Below are 24971 nucleotides of genomic sequence, written 5' to 3' on the forward strand. Positions count from 1 at the left end.
AGCTAGAGAACACCAGGTCACTCCACAAGTATAGTGCTGCTGTGGGCAGTAGCTGGCCCCGGACCAGACAGTGTCAGTTTAGTCAGCAGGCCGATACAGTCCAATTAGGCAATGTAAGAGGCAAACAGTACAAACAGGGGAGGCAAGTGTAATCTGAGAAAACAGGCACAGGTTGGGATAAACAGAATAGTAGACATAGGAAAACACCTTTGCTTAGGAACATGAGGACCAAACAACACTAAGGCAAGGAGGAACAGGAGAAGCAACTTTAAATAGGTTCAGGTGGAACAGAATTGGTGGAGGCAGAGGTAGGTGGAGTCACACTGATTACAGACAAGCAGCCGCGTGAGCCAGCAGCTGAAGAGGAGGGGAGGAGTGTGGACATCTGCAGACACCATCAGACAAGGAACCAGCAAGGGGTGTAGCACAAAGGGTGCGCCTATTGAAAAGTTTGGCAGTTGATGCGCGCTACTGCTCTTGTCTGCCCCTTCATTCTAACGATTGACGGGGGTCTCAGCACCCAGACCCTGACTGATACAAACCTCTGACATGTCACTGTGACATGTCAGAAGTTTATTTAAATGATAGGAAACATATCTTACTGTATAAAGGATTTCTTGGTGATCTCTCCACTCAAAAATGCATGTTATCATTGGTAAACAATGCCATTTGGGCAGGGCTTCAAGGCCATCAAGCCTCATACCCCAGCCTACATCAATGCTGTAGGCCCCGCCCCATGATGACATCTAGGCCCCTTCCCCTTAGTGTCACGATCAGAACTAGCCAGTTCAGAAAGAGCTGAAGGAGGATTTTAATAATTTTATTGCATGTGGGCTAAACACCACTGTGTCATTCTTTGCCATATTCTGCCGAACTAGTCCTAGTCCTTGAAAAGAACAACACAGGTGGTGTTTAGCCCACATGCAGTAAACTTACTTAAATCCTACGTCAAGCTCCTTCTGATCCGCCAGTTCTGATGACATCATAGAGCAGGCGGGGCCTAGGCCTCCAGGTTGGCCAATTGGGAAGACATGACAGAGGGGGTGGGGCCTACTGTGCTGATGTAGGCGGGGATATGGGGCACAATGGCAGTGAAGCCCCGCCCAGATGGCACTGTCAACCAACAATAACATGCATTTTTGAGCGAAGAGACCACCAAGAACTCCTTTATACAGTAAATATGAAATGTCCAGAATATAAGCTTAAGTTCTGAGGACTCCCTATATGGAAAGGGGTGACAATATCACATTAAGAATAACAGCATCTAGTTAGGCAAAGCAAATTGTTTGCAAAATTACTAATTTATTAAGGTAGATTTGAAATGTAAAATTTACATTATGAGTAAAACCAAGTTCACCGGTATAGAATTCTATCGACCATCATGCCCAAAAATACAAAACATCTGAGAAAGAGCTGATTAGTTATCCGCAGATCTCGTACAGATTTATTGTAATTAATAGATATTCCTGGAGACAGATTTTACTGAGCTGAATACATAGGAGGATTTTAGGGAATCACACAGTCTGACTGCTGACCCTGTATTGGTAAGTGGTCACAGTTAAATGGCCATGATAGACCAAGTTGCTCTAACTGTGTCAGGCATAGACTCATAGCATTTAGGCAGACTGAGCGACATGGCTGCAAGGCCCCACCATCAGGTGAACAGCTGGGAAGCAGCAAGGCACACAGTAATGGACGCAAGGCTGGGAAACATGGTAATTCTTGAAGTATCTGTTAGGGAAAAACAGCACTGTGTTAGACAATGGCAAAAAAATTAACTAATAAAAAAAAACAAAAAAAAAACTAAGGCTATGTTCACACAACGTTTTTTCAGCTTTAAAATTACGTCCGTCATTTTGAGTCTAAAATAACGGACGTCACTTAACTGTCTGGCCCCCCTTAGTGCACTGATGTGCATTATTCTAGTTTGGGGCTACTAATTACCCTTTGGGTGTGGCTTAATTGAAAAGTCCATTGACTTTAATAGTAAAAACGTTGATAGTGACAAAAGAAAAACTGTGTGTAAACAATTAATAAAAAATGTCTGCTGTTTGCAAAAGACCTCTGAAAATAATGAAAATAACCATTATTTTGACATCCGCTGCAATAACGTCTGTTATTCAATAAGCTGTGCACATTGGACGTCCGTTTTTCCCATTGACAGCAATGCATTACATTGCAGTAAGCTAAATTGCGGCAAAAACGGACATTATTTTAAATAGCAAAATCGTCTGCCTTTTCTCTGTTTTTGACGTTGTGTAAACATAGCCTAAAGAAGACAACCACATTAATCATATATTGGTGGGCAATGCAATATTTTCGACAATAGATAGCCTCACTGCTTACATAGTTATTTAAACATGTAGGCACTTTAGAATATCTTTTCCAGATGTCAGTTTCCCCTTAAGGCTGTGTTCACGCGTACCGATCCGCAGCAGATTTCACGCTACGAGTTAGCAGCGAAATCCGCTGGATCCAGTAGTGTGAAGGTGAATGGGTCCCATACACGGAGCGGATCCGCTGTGTGTATGGGACCCAGCCCCTTTAACTCCCGTCCTCAGCCTGCAGCCCCTTTAATCCCCTGGCCGGCCGCCCGCCCGCCCGCAGCCCCAGCCCCAGCCCCAGCCCCGAGCATACATAAACTGCTCGGTGCCGCGGCTTGATTCAGGCTCCAAGGGGTTAAAGGGGCCGGGTCCCATACACGCAGCGGATCCGCTCCTTGTATGGGACCCATTCACCTTCACACTAGTGGAGTTAGCAGCGAGTTAGCAGCGAAATCCGCTGCGGATCTGGTACGTGTGAACACAGCCTAAAAGGTTATTTTTTTACTTCTTTGGATGTTGCTGGACTTCCTTGATACTATGTCATATGGATACTATGGATATCGTCTATCTGGACTTCAGCAAAGCCTTTGATACAGTTCCCCATAAAGAGCTGATCGAGAAGTTAGTAAAAAATTGACTTCCTCCCTGGAAAGTTCAGTGGATTTGTGGTTGGCTGAGGAATAGATATCAGAGGGTTGTTGTTAATGGTGTATATTCCGAGCAGAGACTGGTTACAAGTGGTGTGCCTGGGTCTGTTCTGGGTCCTATTCTTTTTAATATGTATGTAAGTGACATAGGAAAAGGTTTAGTGGGTAAGGCTTGTCTGTTTGCTGATGATACAAAAGTGTGCAATAGGGTTGATATTCCTGGAGGTGTCAGTAATATGGAAAATGATTTGGCTAACTGCAGTTCAATGTTTCCAAATGTAAAATAATGCACTTGGGGAGGAGGAATCCTCTGTCTAAGTATCATATCGGCAGTACTGTGTTGGAAAATACTCTAGAAGTGAATCATTTAGATGTAGTGCTTTCTTAAAATCTTTCGGGAAAGACTCAAGGATTTGAATTTGTATAGTCTGAAGGAAAGAGGAGGACGTGATTGAAACCTTTAAGTATGTTAAAGGACTAAATAAGATTCAGGAGGAAAGTGTTTTTTATCTATAAAAATAATATGAGAAAATATTACTTTACGGAAAGAGTAGTAGAGGCTTGGAACAAACTTCCAGCAGATGTGGTTGGTAAATCTACAATAACAGAATATAAACCTGCCTGGGAGAAACATATATCTATCCTAAGATAATAAGAAGGGAAACACTAAAAGGGCAGACTAGATGGAGCAAGTGCTGACAATCTCCTATGTATCTATGATAGTGTATGTCATCAGACAGAAAAGTTACTGATCTCTCCGGGTCTGACTCCTGAGACTTCCAAGATACAGCCAGAGGGAGTGCACAGCCACATGTCTCTCTCCACAGCTGTCAATCAAATCTAACTCACTTGCTTTATTACACTCTGTGAATTAGCCCCACCTACTGTATTACAGTCATTTAGGAGGCACGCCAGGCCACATCAAGTACTCTGGGGCACATCACCAGCAAGTCAACTCTCACAGTTTGGAAAAACACTCCTGTGACATGAATTGCCTTATCAGCAGATGTTTCCTCACTTATGATGTCAGGAAGCAGAAGTTACAAAGTAAACAGGCTTCTAGTCATTTAAGGATTATTTATAAATATGAATACTTTTCCTTATATAAAATTAAGTGAATTATGATCCTATTATCCTAAATAAACTGGACCAAAATAGACAATTCCCCAGGCACCACCTCAGTGTCCCCATGCTAAGTCATCACAGCAGTCATGAAGAATATTCCAATGCAGAAACTTTCTTTATTAAAGTAAACTTAACATGAGGGCTTACAGAGGCACTTTTAAAATTTTTGGGATATGAGAAATTCAAGGATTATTCCAGGGCAAAATTTGGGTCAGTAATCTTAAAGTGAAACTGTCACCCCCTTTTTGCATTCTGACTTCTCTACACAGGGGTAAAGAGTAAATTTTGCAGTTTTCCTACCATATTTTATATCATACTTCATGGTGCTTGTTCCAGGAAAAAGTGATCTTTTATCATCTGCGGATCTGGGCAAGGTTTGCGCGTGAAGTGCCACTTAGCCCCGCCTACAATACCACAGTTAACTCCGCCCTCGTGACAGCATTGCCACATAGGCCCCGCCCCCTCAGCGGCCATTGGTATGGGCCGACCTAGAGGGGGTGTGGGGTCTAGACCTTTAGGCTGGCTTATTCCAATGGCAGCCGAGGGGTGGTGCCTATGCGTCGAGGACGTCACAGGGGCATGGCCAACTGTGACCTTGTGGGTGTGGCTAAGTGGCGCTTAGGCCGTGAAGCCCCGCCCAGATTGCACAATCCACAGATGATAAAAGATCACTTTGTACAGGAACAAGCACCATGAGGTATGATATAAAATAAGGTATGAAAACTGATAAATTTACCCTTTACACCTGTGTAGAGAAGTGATGATGCAAAAAGGGGGTGACAGTGTCACTTTAAAGATTTGCAAATGCCTTCTAATAAAAAAAAACAAAGTCCGGTAAAAATTTTTATTAAATTATTGTATTATTCCCCAAAAGTTATACAAATCACTACTCTACAATTATTATGGGAATGCACATAAAGTGCTATTTTCCTTGCACTTACTACTGCATCAAGGCTTCACTTCCTGGATAACATGGTGATGTCACGACCCGACTCCCAGAGATGTGCTGGCTGTGGCTGCTAAGGAGGATGATGGCAGGGGGACACTGAGGGACACAGGACACTGGAGGGGCACTGAGCATCCCTCTGCCATCATCCTCTCCAGCAGCCACAGCCACACAGGTCTGGGAGTCGGGTCGTGACATCACCATTTTATCCAGGAAGTGACATCACTATGTTATCCCGGAAGTGAAGCCTTGGTGCAGTAGTAAGTGCAGGGAAAAAAGCACTTTGCATTTCACGTAATAAGTGTATATTGGTGATTTGTATAACTTTTTTTTTTTGGGGGGGGGGGGGGGGCAATACAATACTTAAATTAAAATTTTCACCGGACTTCTCCTTTAAGTACTTATCAACTTCTGTATGTCACACAGGAAATGGTGTATTACTCCAGTCTGATACAGTGCTCTCTGCTGCCACCTCTGTCTATGTTAGGAACTGTTCGGAAGAGGTTTGCTATGAGGATTTGCTCCTGCTGACAGAGGTGGCAGCAGGGAGCACTGCGCCAAACTGAAAAGTATATACCACAGCTTTGAGGATTTTTGGATTTCACAGAATCCAGAATATCTGAAGGTATTATATGCTTCTGAGATTTTTGTGTGTCTAGAAAACACTAGATCTTATTTCAGGCCTTCTCCCCTTCATATGGTAGTAGTAGTAGTTACCGATACTGAAAGTTTGAGCTGATGCAGTTATCCTATTTAAAGGAAATGTACTACTAAGTACATCGCTTTGGGTTTTTTACATGAATGGATCGGCTTTGGCATGGGGATGCTGGTGGCGCGGTCCTTTTTTGAACCGCCGACCACTTCCCACACATGGTGCTGGTCTATTCCTGAGCACCGGCCTGGTATGCTTTAATGCTGATAGCAGAACTCACAGATTATAGTCAACACATTATTCACTGCACTAACGTCACCTTTCTTCTGCCATATCATGAAAGTTTTAAGAGTGCTCCTTGCAACTCAAGATTGTACTTCATCTCCTATTGAAGAGGCTTCTAAAGCTGCAGAATGGATAAGCAATATGACACAGACTTTAAAGGCATCATGTTTCCAAGAGGACATTAATGGTTTCATAAATTGATCATTTTTACAAATTACACATAGAGTGTAAAATGTCTGCAGAATGAGATCAATGGTCCAGTCCTCTAATGGTGACCTGTCTGTCCACCGCACTTCCAGCAACTCTTTTTGTCAATTTCATCCTCTCTAGAAAGAAATCATTTTGTACAAATATAGAGGGCCGAAATAAATGAACTGAGACACTACTGTAGACAGCTCAGAAAGTGTCTCTGCTGTATTCTGCCTCTGTCTGAAGGTTTATGCTGTCCTATCTAAGAGTAGTATAAAATAGTGACGGAGAAGCTGAACAGAATGATGTATCACTTACATTGTTCTATAGTCAATAAGTAGTCCTCTCCATTATGTGCATGAGTCCAGAAGTCCTGGATGTTCATGAGAAGCAGAAAACTCCACCTACCAGCTGCTGATTGGCAGTTATCTATCAGTGCTGTGTATAGGCAGTCAACAATTCTCCTGCATATTAGAGGAACGGCTGAACAGTAAGATGTAAGTAATACACCGATCTGCTCAGCATTTCTGTCACCAGTTTATGTTGCCCTCATTTAAAGCATCATAAACCTAGTAATAGATTTCCTTAAAATTCAATATTTCAACATTTTATTTCTACAATTAACAATTGGATTATTTCTATGTTATAGCTGAAAACATTAAATAGAAATTATCACACAATATTTGTGGTTGGCAAAACTCTGTTCTAGAGCGCATAATCCAGAAATCTATAGAACCACTGTACCTGATATCCTTTCATGTGCTCACTGACCGCTGGCTGCTCTAGAAGAGATACCCAGAGATTCGGAAACACAGTGAGAGAATAAGACAGGCCCTGGCACAGAGGAACTTTAAGTGGCTGGCATGGGTTTTCTACAGAAAAAGAGGAAACAAGTGTTTATATGAACAGTTGTATATGACACATATAATGCCATAATATTCTCTATTGAAGGGACATTTCTATCAGACCTAAATATAGCTCTAAATTAAAATGTATAAAATCCAGAATTAGAAAACCAAAGTTCTTCCAAAAACAGCGCCACATCTGCCCTCAGGTGATGCAGTTTCTGGAAGAAGGTGGCCATGTTTTTCTAATTTTGGATAAACCCTTTATGTGCACAGTGTTTGGTGCGTGAAGCGGGCCGTCGGCCGTCGCCCGTCCACGAACCTCCACTCCTCGACCCTAGTATGGAATAAAGGTCTCTTTTAACCAAGTGGCGAGTGCCGCATCTTCCTATCTGCTGATGTGATGAACCGTTAAATGCTGCGCAAAACCCAAAGGTGTATGTGAGCTGAGCCACGGAGGACTAGCAGGTCCTACTTGCAGTTACCTGGCACGTGTGGCTGTATGCTGAAGTGTGCACTGTTTGTGGGACAGCTTCTTGTTAGTTGAATACTTAAATATTATTTGTTAAAATATATATGGAATCATCCCTTTTAATGTGTTCTTCTTTGCTGATGTTTGTGTATCTATGGCTGCAGACAATGTACAGTGTTTGTAGTCAGGTGCTTCTCCTCTCACATCCATTTGTTTCCTTGCTAACCTATAGTCATGAAGAGTTTGTTGGTGGTCTGTAACCATGGTAGGATTATTACCATTTGGAAGGTTTATTTATTTATTTTTTCTGCATATTATATATTTGATTCCATATTTAACCCCACCCTTTCTCTAAAATGATCCATGCCATTGTATTGAAAACAGGTGAGAACAAAGAGATTACATACAATAGTGTGTGTATCCTCGGATGTAACCAAGTTTTTAGAATGAACTAACATTGTTAATATTGCTGTATTATTACCTGGTTCAGGTTCTGTTACCACCAGACAGCCCTGTTCATCTCTGCCATCAGGACAGTCCCGCCATCCATCACAGGCCCACTGCAATGGTAGACACTTTCCATCATCACACCTTATCTCCATGGAACCACATTCATCTGTTTGAGGAATATTCAGAGCACTCAGTATTGCATCAGGAATAATTATATTTTAGAAAAAAACACACATGCCATACAAGATGCCACGGATTAAAGGAGTATTCCCATCTCAGCTTGTCATCCCCTAGCCATAGTACAGAGGATAACAAGCTGATCGCAGCAGGTCAGACTGCTGGGAACCGCCGCTTATCCTGAGAATGGAGATACAGTTGTCCCCACAATAAATGGAGCACTCATCTCATCTGCCCGACCACATTTGTGAGCACTGAGAAATGTTCGACAGCCCCATAGAGGATGAACGGTGTGCCAGCCATGTTGGGTGTGCAGACACAATCAGCTATCCATCGCAGGAACAATTGCATCTCTATTCTCAGGATCAGAAAGGTTCCTAGCGGTAAGACTCCAGCGATAAGCTTATTATGCTATCATATGGATAAACAAAAAACAAAAGGTGCAACAGCAACCCACAGGTGCAAGGGCCTACCGTATATACTCCTCCCAGTGTACACACAGTAAACACCTGCTCTGTAGATATTAAAAATTAATATATATATTTTTTTCTTTAGAAAAGTGAGGATCTTAGCAAACTATTTGATCAGAGTGTACCATGTTACCACATTAAGGCGTCCCCAGAGACAAGGTCCCTACTCTAGCATTTTCACTCTAGCAATGGCCTCTCCTGGGCTGAATAAGTATACAACTGGCAGATAGGAGCCAAATGATCTCTTTTCACTTCCCTTTTTTTCTGTTGAATGTGGGGGGGGTGGGGTGGCTACCTCCTGTTGGCCTGCACTCCACCCATGTCCCAAGACCGCTATAAAAGAGATAATTTGGCTCCTATCTGCCTAGTTGTAGGCTTATTAAAGCCCAGGAGAGGCCATTGTTAGTGTGAAAATGCTAGAGTAGGGACCGTGTCTCTGAGGACGCCTTAACGTGGCGACATGGTACACTCTGTTTGATCAAATAGTTTGCTAAGATCCTCACTAAAAAATTTTTATAATTTTTAATATCTACAGAGCAGGTGTTTATCGTGTGTACGCTGGGAGGAGTATAAACGGTAGGCCCTTTCACCTGTGGGTTGCTGTTGCACCTTTTGTTTTTTGTCTGTACTTAAGCCACAAGCAGCGTGCAACCTGCAGTGTGAACAGAGTCATAGATATGCTGCCAAAGTTTCCCTTTTTTTTCTATCATATGGTTAGACGTTAAAGTAGTTTTCCGGGTAAAACAGACTGATTAGCTATTCAAAGGATACGCCATCAGTCACCGATCGTTGGGGTGCCAACACCCAGCACCCCTACCCTACTGATCAGCTGTATGGCACCATTGCTACACAATAAAAAGCCTCTCCTTCTCTGGACAGTTCTTCTTTCGGCCAGAGATGGCAGCAAAGAGCACTGTGTCAGACTGAAAATGAAACAACATTTCCTGCAGGACATACAGCAGCTAATAAATTTGGGAAGACGAGATTTTTTTCATAGAAGTAAATTACAAATTGAAAGAAAAGATTTTTGCTGGAAAACTCCTTTAGGCTGGGTTCACACTACGTATATTTCAGTCAGTATTGTGGTCCTCATATTGCAACCAAAACCAGGCATGGATTGAAAACACAGAAAGGCTCTGCTCACACAATGTTGAAATTGAGTGGATGGCCGTCATATAACAGTAAATAACGGCCATTATTTCAATATAACAGCCTTTAAAATAACAGCAAATATTTGCCATTAAATGGCGGCCATCCACTCAATTTCAACATTGTGTGAGCAGAGCCTTTCTGTGTTTTCAATCCACTCCTGGTTTTGGTTGCAATATGAGGACCACAATACTGACTGAAATATACGTAGTGTGAACGTAGCCTTAAAGTGTGTCTAAAGTTTTAACAAACTTATAGAGACATGTCGGAAGCTCTGATCAGTGGAGGTCTGGGTGCAGAGACCCCCACAAATTTCTAGCACCCCCCCCCCCCTCCCCCCTATCCAAACCCTATGGCATGGTAGAAGCTTGTTTTAGGTACACTGTAATCTAAAGACAGCCTAGATACCTGGTTTATTGTTTAGTTCACTTACTTTCTGTAGCATTGAACGCCTTATATGTAGCATAGAATCCAATATCTGATATTTCTTCATCTGCTACAAACAAAATGGTCATCTGTGCCCCAGAAGACGTGAGGGCGGGTGGCATCTCAGACCCACAGAACCTAAAAACATTAGAAGGTAGATTAAAAAGTCTACAGTTCCTTTTTTTTTCATGTTCAGCAAAATTTCAACTAAATGAGGTTATATTATATAAGAAAACAAGAATGAGTCACATCCTAATCTTTTAGAAATAAACAGATAGGCTGGGTCCACACGTTTTTGCAATACATTTTTTCATCCGTTTTTGCCAAAAAGGGATGGAAAAAACAGATGCATTTGTGTGCATCTGTTTTGATCCGTTTTTCCATTGATTTCCATTATAAAAGAAACAGATCAAAAGGCATCCGTTTTTTAAACGTACACAAAAGTAAGGTCAACTAGGTTTTTGTGTGCGTTAAAAAAACAGATGCGTTTTGATGCGTTTTTTTTTTTTTTATAAATTTGCAACCCTTACACTTTGGACAGTTTACGGTTACACTTTGGCAGATTACAGAGATCACCCAGGGAACTGCAGACAGGCGTCCAATTTCCCTGTAGGTCCACCACAAGAGAAATGAAGCGTTACAGAGTTTCCATTAATATCAGCAAGCTTTTCTTATATGCAAGCCAGGTCCAATGTGAGAGCCAATTTTTGTGGCTGCTGGTCACTCTGGCTAATACCTTATATAGCAGATATGATCTGAATGATTTGAATATTGGTTTTCCAAATAAAAACGACTATTCACAAAACAACTTTCCTAATAAAGAAAGTCGGGGACTAAAATTCCTTATTCATCCAGTGCAATGGGAAAGACATCATTCTTAGGGCCGTATTATGGTGTGTTTACACAGACAGATTTATCTGACAGATTTTATAAGCCAAAGCCGGGAACAGACTATAAACAGGGAACAGGTCATAAAGGAAAGGCTGAGATTTTTCCTCTTTTCAAATGCATTCCTGGCTTTGGCTTCCAAAATCTGCCAGTGTATGCGCACCATTACACAACACAATATTCTTCTCGATTGGCGCTTACTTATGGAGCCTATTACACAGCTCGACTATAGTGCAGTAAGGGCTGCACGGACATTATTAGCAATGTCCCTGTAGTCCTTGCTTTATATAGAAAATAAAGTTTTTTTTTACTTACCTCTTCACTCTCCCTGGTGACCTTCTAGCATTTCCCCACTGTCAGGAGCCACCACAGAAGCTTCTACACTCATCTGTGCAGTGACAGGCTGCTCAGCCAATCACTGGCCAAGACAGGACAGCGTCACACGCACTGATTGGCCGAGTGACCTGTCACTTAGACCGCTTCTAAAGTTTCGGTGGCGGCTGTGGGCAGATGCTAGAAGAACAACGAGAGGGAGCATGGAGAGGTATGTATAAAGTTTTTTTTTTGTTTTTTTTTTTACACATATTCCTCAGTCGTTGGCCTGATCATTGATCACACATTTCTGATGAATCGGCCTGATGGGACAGGTTATTGCATCGTGTAATAGGGTCTTTTCTCCAGGTTTGAGAATTATAATCTTATCAGGTATTAGAAGGTTCTTTCCTGTGCATTTTTGGACTTACCTTCCCATTGAACTGGCAATTCCCAATCCAGCGCTGTCATGGACCTCCACATAGTCAAATGTACAGCCCTTTTCTGATTCTAGGCTGAAATTGTGGAACTGAATCTGAATGATCAGTCCATCATTGACAGAGATAACCCATCTACATACTGTTTTCCCAGGATACAGATCTGGATGATTGGGGGAGAAAATGGATCCCTGCAGACTGCTGAGCGAACCCCCACAATCTAAAGACATAAGCACAAAGGTGGGTGAATGTAGCCCCTTTTTTACACCTTATTTACTATGGCATAAATCATAGCCGGCTGCGAGCAAGTGTAGATTTCCGAGGCTGCCGTGCTCACCTCTTAATAAATCTAGTGCAGGGCACAGATGCATTGATTTAGTTAAAGGGGTTATCCAGTGCTACAAAAACATGGCCGCTTTCTTTCAGAGACAACACGCCTCCAATCTTGTCTCCACTTCAGGTGCAGTTTGCAATTAAGCTCAATTCACTTCAATGGAACTGAGCAGCAAAACTCTGGAAGAAAGTGGCCATGTTTTTGTAGCGCTATATAACCCCTTTAAAACCGGCATGCATATACTATAGATAAATCCCCCCTGTGTGCTTAGCATGTTGTGCGAGATTTCCAGAGCTCCAGAGCCTCTTAATTTGGAAATCCATTGTGGTGGGAAATACCAATGAGGGATTATCAAGTGATACCTGTATATCGAAAAAGATCAGTCTAACTGAATTTCCCCATAAAGTCTGCAATATCTAAGATTTCTAAGTCATTTGACATACAAAATTCTTGTTCATAAATATGTGATTTCAGAGAAAAACCTTGGAAGAGTGCCAAGAACAGGTCCAGAGAAGAAGGGGGAGGAACAGCTGTCAAACTACCGTATGAGATGAAGAATGGTAAAGGGGAAACATGATCTCTGGCCTGCCTCCTGTCAGATACACCGCCCCCACCCCCACCTTGTATCCTCTAAATTATAACCACAACTACAATACCTGTATTTTTTCTATTCTCCCAGAAAGTCTACATTTAATAAAGTTAATAAGCTTATACATATCATTGTAATCTTTCTTTTAATTTCTCTTTACTATTCTTTATCTCATACTTTGACGGCTGCTCCTCCCCCTGTTCTGAAACCTGTTGTTAAAGCCAATATTAAGAAAAACTGGGACATGTCAAAAGTTATGATCAGTCTCAGCAGGGACCCCACCGATCAGGAGAACAAGCAGGGGAGCAGCATCCGGCAGCACCTCCCAGCTGTCAATAATCACCGTCCAGACAGCCCCATAGACTCGAGCCACATGAATAAAGGCGGGGAGCGAATGTACTACAGTGCACCTCTCTGGCTTATACTAACAATCAGTGAGGGTCTCAGACCCTGGCCGATCAAAATTTTCGACATGACCCTGTCATCTTGTAAAAAGCTAAAATGTTATGACAATTTAAATATTGCTTCATGTATATGGTCATCTCATACTGTATATCTGCTGGAGAGACATCAGAACTATGTTTATGCTGACATTTAATATACATTGGATTTGACTGTAACCAGGTTCTTTTTCCATCCCATTAAAGTTTGCACCGACATCCCAGGGTTTTTCTCGGAAACCTCTTCTGGCAGCACTAGATACATATAGATAGATAGCATTCTCACCTCCTTGAAAAAGCAGCATCCTTCCACAGTCTAACCTACAGGCCCTATAAGCTGTCTAATCTTTTATACAACGGTAAGAACACTACCTACAGGTATATTATACCCCCTAACCCCAAAGAATATACAATTTCTTGGCATACCGTACTATCCTATGAAACACTCTATTTTCTTTAGCTACCTCAGATACAGTGTACATTTATATACTGACATTTAGTTTCTCTATAGCATTGTAATGTGCAGACATACCCCAGTGCCTCTGGCTGCAGTTCTCCTCATCTTTATGGTCATCACAATCTGGAACTCCATCACACAGGGAAGGAAGCAAGAGACAACGCCTTCCATCACATAAAAATTCATCCCAGGAACAGCCTCCTGCCAAAGAACAAATATTAAAAAGATACTTTGTTTTTTTTTGTTTGTTTTTTTCAAATCAACTGGTGTCAGAAAGTTACACAGATTTGTAAATCACTTCTATTAAATGTCTGTGTCAGGAACTGTCCTGGGCAGGAAAGGTTTTCTATGAGGATTTGCTACTACTTTGATCAGTTCCTGTCAAGGACAGGAGCACCATATCAGAGTGGAACAATTACACCACTTCCTACAGGGCATACAACAGCTGATAAGTACAGGAAGACTTGATATTTAAACAGAAGTAATTTAAAGATCTGTATAACTTTCTGACACCTGTTGATTAAAAAAAAATATATTTTTTTCTCTAGAGTACCCCTTTAAATTTTTACAAATATTACATTGTCTTACCTACCCTGAGTCACTTCAATCATCTGATATGTAGCAAGGAAGCCTGTACCACCAGTGTGATCCTTAGACACAAACTGAACCTGTAACCAGCTGGAGCTGGAAATGTAAGTGGTGGGAGCTTCAGAGCCGCAGAATCTGCAACAATCACAGAAGGCATCACAGGTAACATTACACATAGACTATTATCTGCTGCTAAGTTTTATACTGGAGACTCTACCTGCGTGATGAATTGTCATCTTTTAGCTCCAACCAATCAAAGAAGCAAAACCCATGATGTCCAACGTCTAATGCCATGACCTTCAGCTGGACAAGACGCCCCTCGCCTGCTTCTAGCATCCAAGAACAGTGACAGTTTGGGGGGTAGTGGAAGGGGTAATTTGGAGAACTTAGTGATCCCCCAGAGTCCCTGAGCAATCCACCGCACACTAGGGAGGATATAAGGGAAAAACAAAATTGATACTTTTACCCACTAAGTGTCCGTGATTAACATCTGTGTAAACATTGCAATATTATGTAACAACCTGGGAATTATACATGGATGAGTGGTGCTACTTAGGTGCTACTTATGGCTCCCTTTACTGATAGATGGGTATGTAGCGATTGCTCATTATTCAAATCTATGGGACCTTCTATTACACGGGACTATTATCTTGTGAAAATTTGTTATATTGTTCAATTTTAAGCAATAATCTTTCCATGTGTATGCAGGCAAATCATTTTAAAAATCATTCATGTGTCACTAAACGCAACTTTTAAGCTGACCATAAAATCATCGCTAATCGCTAAATGTTCACTAATCTTCCATGTATGTACACATCGTTCCTTCTTTTGCTGGAATCAGGAGTAAACAATCTTAGTAGCGATTTTAACTAACAAGCATCGTTCTGTGTGTTATGGTGAACGTTTTTAGGTCATTCCTAAAAACGCTAGTTTGCAATCGTTCATCGGTGAAAACAAAAAATCACTGTGTCTAATATTAACTATGTAACTATGTAATAAGACCCTTAGTCCTATAGACGGAGAGTAGAGAGAGAAGTGCTCATCTGTGCACTTCTGTCCCCGCTCTTTATTGTGATCAGTCAGGGCCTGAACACTCAGACCTTGTCAGAGCAAAACCTTTGACTTGTCTCTAGGGCATTTCAACAGTTTATGACGTCACGTAGTCTTTTTTTTGGAAATTTACAGTATGAAATAAGGAAACACTAAGAATATACTAAAAACATATTCAGCATTAGGCTACGTGCACATGGAGCAAAAGTGGCGGAATTCCACGGCAGATACCGCCAGCCTCCCTGTCATAGTAACAGCCTCCATGTCATAATGACAGTCTATGGAAGGCTCGCGCTTCTCCTGTCTCCGCGCTGAAGAATGAACACTTTTGTTCTGTGTGCACGTATCCTTAGAAGTGAGTTATAATATCAATTCTTACATCAATGACTTACCAGAAGGTGTTTCTGTAGATTCCCTGATCACATTGGTTTCTGGGCCTGTAGCTACACTCTGATTGGACAATAAAACAACACCTGCTTTCATATCATTAACTTTATATCCTGTGTTTAAGAGAAAACAGTGGATTTTACAAAAAAAAATATTGGTGATAATATGGTAAAGTAAAGCATTTCACCTATAAAAATAAATCATGTAGATCCTACTGTTTTTATATAAAGGAGCTAAAAAAGTGAGAGGTGGAATCTGTTCATTATTACAGTAATCCTTAACTTTTTTCTCGCTCTATTAACCTCTTTTTTATTCATTTGTTGAACTTTCTACAATGCAGAAATCTCAACTCTTTCTTTAGTCTGACACTTTCATTTGGAGATAATCTATGGATAGGCTCACTAATACCCTCTGCTGCCATATTGACTCCCAACAAATTTAGTATTTCCACATATATAGAGGAAGAAATTGCTATAATGTAATCTATGTTTTACAATACGTTGCAGTGTGTACACAAGGAATATCAGTATGTATAGATATTATTGTTCACCAGTTTTCCCCTTCAGGCTCAACTTCTAATATTCAGTTGTCTCTAAGCTAGTGGGGGAAGACCATTTGCTATGATGTCTCCAATACAATGTATACACACAGAGAAGAGGAGATTCTGTTCTCCTAAATCTCTATAGAACACCCTCAGAAGTAATATGGAGGACAGTGGCAGTATTGAGCAGTGTAAGCTGTGATCAGGTGCTATGGTGAGATATAATATTGTGAGATATTGTCTCTCTCTGCCACTCTCCTCAACCACTACCCTTATAAGCTGATAGTCTGACTATCTCCTCTCGTGAGGTGGATGTTTAGCGTTCTTTCAGAATGAAGGATGACTTTAGTAGGGGGGAGGAGGAGTAGATGACAATTTAAGGAAATGTTATTTCAAGAATTCAATCCCAGAATTGCTATTTCTGGAAAACCATGACAAAACACGTGTATTATTATTGTATGGTAATGGCCGTGTGAATGTGGCCTTTCAACAAATGGTTCAAAAATCAATTGCATTGTCATTTTAGAGCCGTACAGCCCATGAGATAATTATACGGAGAATATGAAAACTCATTATACTTAGCACTTGTACATATTGGAAAAATAGACAGATGAGTTCATTCATGCTCCCACACAATCGTTTTGCTTGGGAAGATGATATTTCCATCTGGATTTTCTGATTGTTTACTAACAGAAAAATGCTTTTGATTTCGGTTCCAAAAAACAGATTTGATGTTCTTTTCGGAGCCATTGTATGAACATTCAGGGATTATTGAATTTTTAGTTTACAATGAAATCCCTCAGAACCCTTTCTTCTAACGTAGAAATGGTAACACATCATTCACAGGCCCTGAGACATAGTAGTGTCCAAGGCCTCTGCACACCCTGGGTGTCTCCGATCCCAGAGAAGTTGTCATTGAAAAATAGGGGTCTCTGTTTCTTCCTCACGTTACAACATGAAAATCAAATTGCTGTTCATAACTCACTGTTCAGCAGAATTCCCATTGTCAGGCTAAAAATCAACACGATGACCAGAATAATGGCGGCAATAATAAGGATGGGCAGACGACTTGTCTGAAGGCTTCTGCTCTGCAGAGAAACTAAAGAGACAAAAAACATTACCCAAAAAGTTTAAGGAATCTATAGTTAGGTATAAAAAAATAAATCATTAGAAATCTTCATACTCAGTAGTGTTTTAATCACAAACCAGTTAAATTCTACTTTTTTTTTTTCTTACCAGTGCTGACCTGAGAGGAATGTTGAACAAATTCTCGATTTGGAGATGATCCCGAAGTTGATGTTAACAGCTCTGATACAGGATCAAAGACTAGGTTACAGTACTTCACCTGTCACAGAAGGAAAAATGTGTTTGTTTCAGTAATCAAAACTGAACCCATGCATTATTTATATATAAATTGCATGACGCGGAATTCCGCCAGTTTTACTCCTTGTGAACTGGCCCTAAGAGAATTAAAGCAGCTGGAGCACGGCAGTCAGCTGTGGAATTGCAGTTAGGTTGACATTCTCTTGAATTACAGTGAGGAAATGTTGTCAGATATTGAATTCTTCATAACAAGCAGATTAGGATGAAGAAATAATCCAAATAAATTCTACAAAATAAAATCTATAAAATATCTTATTCATAAAATAAGTCTATGAACAATGGGGTCTTGTGTATGTGGGATTTAGAGTTGATTTGATTTGTGTTTGTTTTAGAATTAATTTTTTTTTTTCCTCATTGTCAATGTAAAATAAGTTTTGCACACCAGGACCCTGGTGCCCATTGAGGGCTTGTTGCAGTCACAAAGCACAAAGAAAGAGACATCCTAGGTGCTCAAAGTTGTATGCAGTTTATCGAAAGTAGCATAAAATCACCAACAAGCAAACAAAGTAGCAATATAAGGAAGAAAGTAGTAGGCATTCACCAGTCTAATGCGCACAGTTACGGTTTATTTCAAACAGACATCATATGTGCAGGGAGGGGGGAGTGTGAAGCAGACATGTTCTCACTGACTGACAGCAAATGTTTTGTGCTTCATCCGGTCAGGGACATGTCAACTCTTTGGGTGGACGGCAGAATTCGCAGGGGAGTCTATGAGCCTCCGCGTGTATTCCATAGTGGGAACATACCCAAATACAGCAAATGCTAGATAAAGTATTTGCATCAAACATGTTGTGTATCATATTAGGTGGAAACCAACTGTGAAGATTATGACAAATGAATGGCATTTGTAATAGAAGTCTATATCTGTCCACCTAGTCAGTATATAAGAAACAAAAACTGAAAATTTAAAGGGTACTCTGGAGACTGATCAAACACGACCCCTCGGCTGGCACCAACCATTTAGTCCCCTGCTCCAGCAGGCTCTGCAGAGGGGGTGATGATTGGTGCTCTACCTGTAGCACAGTGAGCAGTGATAGCAGCAGGGCCGGCCTTAGGGTAAATGGCGCCCTGTGCGAAACCTTTCTTTCGGCGCCCCCCCCCCCCCCCCCGACACCTTTAAAGTAACATAAAGCTTCCTGCCCCCCAGGCAACACCCATCACCCGACCCCCCTGCCATGCACACAACTACCCACGCCAAACACACAACTACCTTACCCCTCAGCCATACACACAACTACTCTGCCCCCCAGCCATAAATGCAACTACCCCTCCGCCATTCACACATCTACCCCCTCCAGCCATATACACAACAACCAACCCCTCCAGCCATACACACAATCACCACCTCCAGCCCCCAAACAACTACCACCCTCAGCTCCCCAAACTACCACCCCAGCCCCCCACACAGCTACCCACAAATACACACAGACACACACACAGTACATGCAGACACACACATAAGCCTCCACGCCAAGGGTCTATTCATACAAGGGCAGGCACACTAAGGATTTTCTGCAGGTTTGAGTGCAGAAAATCTGCAGTCTATCAGCAAAGTGGAAATGAAACTTAAAGGGAAACAATCAGCCCAATCGGGCTGATATGGTTCCCAGGAGCGCTGTATAAAGCTCCTGCAGCAGCCGCGGCACGTACCAGCCGCGGCTGCTGCAAAAGCTTTATACCAGAGAAAAACACGTTTTATTCTCTTGGTGCGTGACAGGCAGAGGCAGGGGGGTAGTCATCTGGGTGGCTCACCGTCTGTGTCTAGTCACCACTCTCTGCCTGTCAGCACGCTCGGAGGGATGATTGACCGGCAGAGAGGTACGTTACTGGCCTCTCCGGCCTCCGCCCAGATGACTACCTTCCCGCTTCTGCCTGTTGTGCGCCTGGGGAATATAACTCATTTTTCTCCAGTATAAATATTCTGCAGCAACTGCGGCCGGTATGTCCTGCGGCTGCTGCAGGAGCTTCATACAGCGCTCCTGGGAACCATATCAGCCCAATTGGGCTAATTGGTTCTCTTTAAATGTCTTCTTCTATGTACACACAGACACATGACAGAGCTATGTACACACACACACACACACACATGACAGAGCTATGTACACACACACACACATGACAGAGAAATGTACACACACACACACACGACAGAGCTATGTATACACACACACACACACACGCCAGAGCTATGTACACACACACACACACACACGACAGAGCTATGTACACACACACATACACGCCAGAGCTATGTACACACACACACACACGACAGAGCTATGTATACACACACACACACGCCAGAGCTATGTACACACACAGACACATGACAGAGAAATGTACACACACACACACACACACGCCAGAGCTATGTACACACACACACACACATATGACAGAGCTATGTACACACACACATACTCGCCAGAGCTATGTACACACACACACACGACAGAGCTATGTATACACACACACACACACACACGCCAGAGCTATGTACACACACACACACACACACATGACAGAGCTATGTACACACACACATACACGCCAGAGCTATGTACACACACACACACACGACAGAGCTATGTATACACACACACACGCCAGAGCTATGTACACACACACGACAGAGCTATGTATACACACACACATACACGCCAGAGCTATGTACACACACACACACATGACAGAGCTATGTATACACACACACACGCCAGAGCTATGTACACACACACGACAGAGCTATGTATACACACACACATACACGCCAGAGCTATGTACACACACACACACATGACAGAGCTATGTATACACACACACACGCCAGAGCTATGTACACACACACACACACACACACACACACACGCCAGAGCTATGTACACATACACACATAACAGAGCTATGTACACACACACACACATGACAGAGCTATGTACACACACACACACATGACAGAGCTATGTACACACACACAGACATGACAGAGCTATGTACACACACACATGACAGAGCTATGTACACACACACAGACACGCCGGAGCTATGTACACACACACAGACACGACAGAGCTATGTATACACACACACACACACACACATGACAGAGCTATGTACACACACACATGACAGAGCTATGTATACACACACACAGACACGCCGGAGCTATGTACACACACACAGACACGCCGGAGCTATGTACACACACACACAGACACGACAGACACATAAAGCTTCCTGCCCCCCAGGCAACACCCATCACCCGACCCCCCTGCCATGCACACAACTACCCACGCCAAACACACAACTACCTTACCCCTCAGCCATACACACAACTACTCTGCCCCCCAGCCATAAATGCAACTACCCCTCCGCCATTCACACATCTACCCCCTCCAGCCATATACACAACAACCAACCCCTCCAGCCATACACACAATCACCACCTCCAGCCCCCAAACAACTACCACCCTCAGCTCCCCAAACTACCACCCCAGCCCCCCACACAGCTACCCACAAATACACACAGACACACACACAGTACATGCAGACACACACATAAGCCTCCACGCCAAGGGTCTATTCATACAAGGGCAGGCACACTAAGGATTTTCTGCAGGTTTGAGTGCAGAAAATCTGCAGTCTATCAGCAAAGTGGAAATGAAACTTAAAGGGAAACAATCAGCCCAATCGGGCTGATATGGTTCCCAGGAGCGCTGTATAAAGCTCCTGCAGCAGCCGCGGCACGTACCAGCCGCGGCTGCTGCAAAAGCTTTATACCAGAGAAAAACACGTTTTATTCTCTTGGTGCGTGACAGGCAGAGGCAGGGGGGTAGTCATCTGGGTGGCTCACCGTCTGTGTCTAGTCACCACTCTCTGCCTGTCAGCACGCTCGGAGGGATGATTGACCGGCAGAGAGGTACGTTACTGGCCTCTCCGGCCTCCGCCCAGATGACTACCTTCCCGCTTCTGCCTGTTGTGCGCCTGGGGAATATAACTCATTTTTCTCCAGTATAAATATTCTGCAGCAACTGCGGCCGGTATGTCCTGCGGCTGCTGCAGGAGCTTCATACAGCGCTCCTGGGAACCATATCAGCCCAATTGGGCTAATTGGTTCTCTTTAAATGTCTTCTTCTATGTACACACAGACACATGACAGAGCTATGTACACACACACACACACACACAAGACAGAGCTATGTACACACACACACACATGACAGAGAAATGTACACACACACACACACGACAGAGCTATGTATACACACACACACACACACGCCAGAGCTATGTACACACACACACACACACACGACAGAGCTATGTACACACACACATACACGCCAGAGCTATGTACACACACACACACACGACAGAGCTATGTATACACACACACACACGCCAGAGCTATGTACACACACAGACACATGACAGAGAAATGTACACACACACACACACACACGCCAGAGCTATGTACACACACACACACACATATGACAGAGCTATGTACACACACACATACTCGCCAGAGCTATGTACACACACACACACGACAGAGCTATGTATACACACACACACACACACACGCCAGAGCTATGTACACACACACACACACACACATGACAGAGCTATGTACACACACACATACACGCCAGAGCTATGTACACACACACACACACGACAGAGCTATGTATACACACACACACGCCAGAGCTATGTACACACACACGACAGAGCTATGTATACACACACACATACACGCCAGAGCTATGTACACACACACACACATGACAGAGCTATGTATACACACACACACGCCAGAGCTATGTACACACACACGACAGAGCTATGTATACACACACACATACACGCCAGAGCTATGTACACACACACACACATGACAGAGCTATGTATACACACACACACGCCAGAGCTATGTACACACACACACACACACACACACACACACGCCAGAGCTATGTACACATACACACATAACAGAGCTATGTACACACACACACACATGACAGAGCTATGTACACACACACACACATGACAGAGCTATGTACACACACACAGACATGACAGAGCTATGTACACACACACATGACAGAGCTATGTACACACACACAGACACGCCGGAGCTATGTACACACACACAGACACGACAGAGCTATGTATACACACACACACACACACACATGACAGAGCTATGTACACACACACATGACAGAGCTATGTATACACACACACAGACACGCCGGAGCTATGTACACACACACAGACACGCCGGAGCTATGTACACACACACACAGACACGACAGATCTATGTACACACAGACACATGACAGAGCTATTTACACACACACATGACAGAGCTATGTACACACAGAGACACACACGACAGAGCTATGTACACACACACACACAGACACATGACAGAGCTATGTACACACACACACAGACACGCCGGAGCTATGTACACACACACAGACACGACAGAGCTATGTATACACACACACACACACATGACAGAGCTATATACACACAGAGACACACACGACAGAGCTATGTATACACACACACACACATGACAGAGCTATATACACACAGAGACACACACGACAGAGCTATGTATACACACAGAGACACACACGACAGAGCTATGTATACACACAGAGACACACACGACAGAGCTATGTATACACACACAGACACGCCGGAGCTATGTACACACACACACAGACACATGACAGAGCTATGTACACACACACATGACAGAGCTATGTACACACAGAGACACACACGACAGAGCTATGTACACACACACACAGACACATGACATAGCTATGTACACACACACACACACGCCAGAGCTATGTACACACACACACAGACACATGACAGAGCTATGTACACACACACACAGACACATGACAGAACTATGTACACACACACACGCCAGAGCTATGTACACACACACACAGACACATGACAGAGCTATGTACACACACACACACACGCCAGAGCTATGTACACACACACACAGACACATGACAGAGCTATGTACACACACACAGACACATGACAGAGCTATGTACACACACACACACACGCCAGAGCTATGTACACACACACACACGCCAGAGCTATGTACACACACACACACGCCAGAGCTATGTACACACACACACACACGCCAGAGCTATGTACACACACACACACGCCAGAGCTATGTACACACACACACACGCCAGAGCTATGTACACACACACACACACGCCAGAGCTATGTACACACACACACACGCCAGAGCTATGTACACACACACACACGCCAGAGCTATGTACACACACACACATGACATAGCTATGTACACACACACACAGACACATGACAGAGCTATGTACACACACACACATGACATAGCTATGTACACACACACACACACACACAGCGCTATGTACACACACACATGACATAGCTATGTACACACACAGACACATGACATAGCTATGTACACACACACATGACATAGCTATGTACACACACACACACACACACAGCGCTATGTACACACACAGACAGGCCCATCACACAGACATTCACAGACACTTACTTTTCATGCTGGCCTCGGCTCCAGGCCTGCACTTATCTCCATCTTCCTCTCCTCATGACTTTGCAGCCTGCAGGCCTCCCCCCTTACCTTCTGCACCGACTGCAGAGCTGTATAAAGGAGGGGGCAGACATCACTGCAGGGGGAGGGGGACCAGGACAGAGAAGAGGGGGCCACAGCTCTTCACTGTATCTTCTGTGGTATGTCCAGCCTGGGAGCTGCTGAGAGGGAGGGGGGGCATCCACGGAGAGTGCAGGAGGGGGAGGGGGGATGGAGCCCTATGTCTGGCAGCTGCTGGAGCCTCCTCAATCCAGCAGGGGCCCTCAGCAAGCCCACCAGGCATGAAAGAGGGCAGGCGGCCAGCTGGAAGGGCGCTCCAGCAGACAGGCAGCACATCTAACGTCCATAGATGTGCAGTGCAGCTCTCTGTCTGCCAGAGCGCCCCCTAGCTGGCCGGGAGTGAGGCGCCCTGTGCAAGTGCACAGGTCGCACACCCCAAAGGCCGGCCCTGGATAGCAGTCACCGCTCACTTTATATATAGTATTAGACTAGGTTCACACAGTATTTTGCTCAGTATTTTTCAACCAAAACCAGAAGTAGACTCAAAACTATTTGGAGAGCTAAACAAACAAGATATTTCACCTCATCATCCGACATCCCATAGATTGAGATACAGCTGGTTTCACTCATTGTCTGCTCCTGATGTATAAGTTCTGCGTCTCCGGATCCTCCTGGTTCTGGGTTTGATGGATACAAAGTTACCCAGCTCTGGATGTGCTTTGTTATGGTCAT

General features: G+C 43.3%; 1 protein-coding gene across 1 annotated transcript; it reads right to left on the reverse strand.

The window, feature by feature from the left end:
• Nucleotides 1-1381: 1381 nt before the first annotated feature.
• Nucleotides 1382-24971, reverse strand: MFRP (membrane frizzled-related protein). The gene is made up of 11 exons (XM_069946671.1): nt 24822-24971; nt 17417-17525; nt 15645-15752; nt 14420-14627; nt 14207-14337; nt 13690-13815; nt 11789-12014; nt 10165-10295; nt 7967-8101; nt 6913-7040; nt 1382-1731 (listed from the first exon to the last, which is right to left on the reverse strand). Exons 1-11 carry the CDS (start codon nt 24969-24971, stop codon nt 1507-1509), a joined length of 1677 nt encoding a protein of 558 aa, XP_069802772.1. The 3' UTR covers nt 1382-1506.

Source organism: Dendropsophus ebraccatus, chromosome 12 (assembly GCF_027789765.1).
Source record: "Dendropsophus ebraccatus isolate aDenEbr1 chromosome 12, aDenEbr1.pat, whole genome shotgun sequence".
In the NCBI taxonomy this organism is placed as follows: Eukaryota; Metazoa; Chordata; class Amphibia; order Anura; family Hylidae; genus Dendropsophus; species Dendropsophus ebraccatus.

Bases quoted from the DNA above. Each gene is read 5' to 3' on its own strand.
- MFRP (XM_069946671.1), bottom strand. From the start codon at position 24,971: ATGACCATAACAAAGCACATCCAGAGCTGGGTAACTTTGTATCCATCA. The intron at 17,526-24,821 runs GTGAAATATCTT...CTTCTGTGACAG, and splicing joins ATGGGATGTCGGATGATGAG to GTGAAGTACTGTAACCTAGT. The intron at 12,015-13,689 runs GTATGTCTGCAC...TTATGTCTTTAG, and splicing joins CTGCAGCCAGAGGCACTGGG to ATTGTGGGGGTTCGCTCAGC.